This window comes from Arachis stenosperma, chromosome 3 (assembly GCF_014773155.1).
Source record: "Arachis stenosperma cultivar V10309 chromosome 3, arast.V10309.gnm1.PFL2, whole genome shotgun sequence".
In the NCBI taxonomy this organism is placed as follows: Eukaryota; Viridiplantae; Streptophyta; class Magnoliopsida; order Fabales; family Fabaceae; genus Arachis; species Arachis stenosperma.
The window spans coordinates 84,062,864-84,064,832 of NC_080379.1; the positions used below are offsets into that span (position 1 = coordinate 84,062,864).

A 1,969-nucleotide genomic window follows, 5' to 3' on the forward strand; every position below is an offset into this window, starting at 1 on the left:
TCGTTGGCTGACTCTCTAGTCTCTAACTCTAATCCTTCCTTCGGAGAGGATTAGGACTTGAGAATAGAGTTGATTAGCTAGTTACTTGACTTTCCTTTATTCAGTAAGGGATAACTAAGTAGAACAACAACCTATCACTATTACATTTGGGAACATCCAACAAGGATAGAACTTCCGATTAATCTTCTCCCAGTCAAGGCCTTTTTATCATAGTTAATTAAATCTTTTGTTAATTCTCTAGCTTTAATTCTATTCTCCAACTCAAAACTTCTCAGAAACTACCTAATCAATAAATAACACTCTCTCTGCAACTCGTTGGGAGATGACCTGGAATTCATACTCCCAGTATTTTCATTCTTGTTTTGTGACAACCCCTTTTAAATTGATAAGCGGATTTTCGTTGGTTAAAGAACTATACTTGCAACGCTACTTTCATTATAAATTCTTAATCGGCTAATTTCTGCCACGTCAGTGTCTCCGAGCCCAAACAGACTATTGGGATATGCTCTGAGCTCTTTTTCTTGCAATCTGAGCTTGTCGAAGGCGGATTTGAATAGGATGTCTGCGGAGCTTCCTTGATCAACCAATGTTCGGTGGAGGTTGGCATTAGCCAATATGATGGTGATGACCACGGGATCATCATGCCCGGGGAAGATGCCCGCGTCTTCTTTTGTGACGGCGATAGTGGGGAGGTTTGATGGCCTATCCCCTTCCCTGAGATGGAACACTTCTTTAAGGTGTCTTTTCCAGGATGATTTAGAGACTTCTCTTCCTACGAATCCTCCATTGATCATATGAACATGCCTTTCTGGGGTGTGAGGAGGTCGTTCAGCTCGTCCCTCCTCTTCATCCCTTTTTCTCTTTTCTGGCTCGTTCGTTCTGTTGGCCAGGAATCGGTCTAGTCTTCCTTCTCGATCCAGTTTTTCTATGACGTTCTTCAAGTCGTAGCACTCATTAGTGGGGTACCCGTATATTCTATGGTATTCGCAGTACTCGGTCTTACTTCCTCCCCTTTTGTGCTTTATTGGGCGGGATGGCGGGATCTTTTCTGTGTTGCATATTTCCCGGTAGACATCCACTAGGGATACCCGAAGAGGGGTGTAGTTATGGTATTTCCTGGGCTTCTCTATGGATTGGTCTTCTTTTTCCCTAGAATCCTTATCCTTATCCCGAGGTGGGTAGGAGAATCCAGCTTTGGAGGTCTCTCCTAATCGGGAGTTCTCCTCCATGTTGATATATTTTTTGGCCCATTCTTGTACCTCGTTCAGAGATGTCGGATGCTTCTTGGATTTGGAATGGCTAAAGGGTCCTTCTCGTAGGTCGTTGATGATTCCCATAATTGCCGCTTCTGTGGGGAGATTCTGTATGTCAAGGCATGCTTTGTTGAATCTTTCCATGTAGCTGTGGAGGCTTTCCCGATCTCCCTGTTTAACCCCTAGCAGTCTTGGAGCGTGTTTGGCTTTGTTCTTTTGTATGGAGAACCTAGCTAGGAATTTCTTGGCGAGATTGTCAAAGCTTGTGATTGATCTCGGAGGCAAGCTGTCAAACCACTTTATTGCCGTTTTTGTCAGAGTAGTCTGGAAGGCCTTGCAACGAGTTGCGTCTGAGGCATCTATCAGGTACATCCGGCTTCTAAAGTTGCTGAGGTGGTGGCTTGGATCGGACGTACCATCATACGAGGTCATGCCAGGACATTTGAAGTCTTTTGGGACTTTAGCTTTCATGATTTTCTTCATGAATGGATCTTGGTCCTTGTGAGGGCTAGTTTCACGGTCAGATCGAGTGGTTTTAGTTTTCAGGTCAGCTTCGAGTTTTAGGAGCTTGTCTTCCAGTTTCCGACGCCGTCTTATTTCTCTTTGGAGGTTTCGCTCGGCTTCTCATTGACGTTCGGCTTTTTATTCGAGCTGTTTAAGGCAATCTTGCTGTTCATGGATGGCATCTAACATTTTTGTATTCGGAGGTTGCTTGT

At 44.3% G+C, this 1,969-nt stretch overlaps 1 protein-coding gene across 1 annotated transcript; it reads right to left on the minus strand.

Moving 5' to 3' along the window:
- Window positions 1–404: 404 nt before the first annotated feature.
- On the minus strand, window positions 405–1,724 carry LOC130966340 (uncharacterized). The gene has a single exon (XM_057891126.1). It carries the CDS (start codon window positions 1,722–1,724, stop codon window positions 405–407), a length of 1,320 nt encoding a protein of 439 aa, XP_057747109.1.
- Window positions 1,725–1,969: the final 245 nt, after the last annotated feature.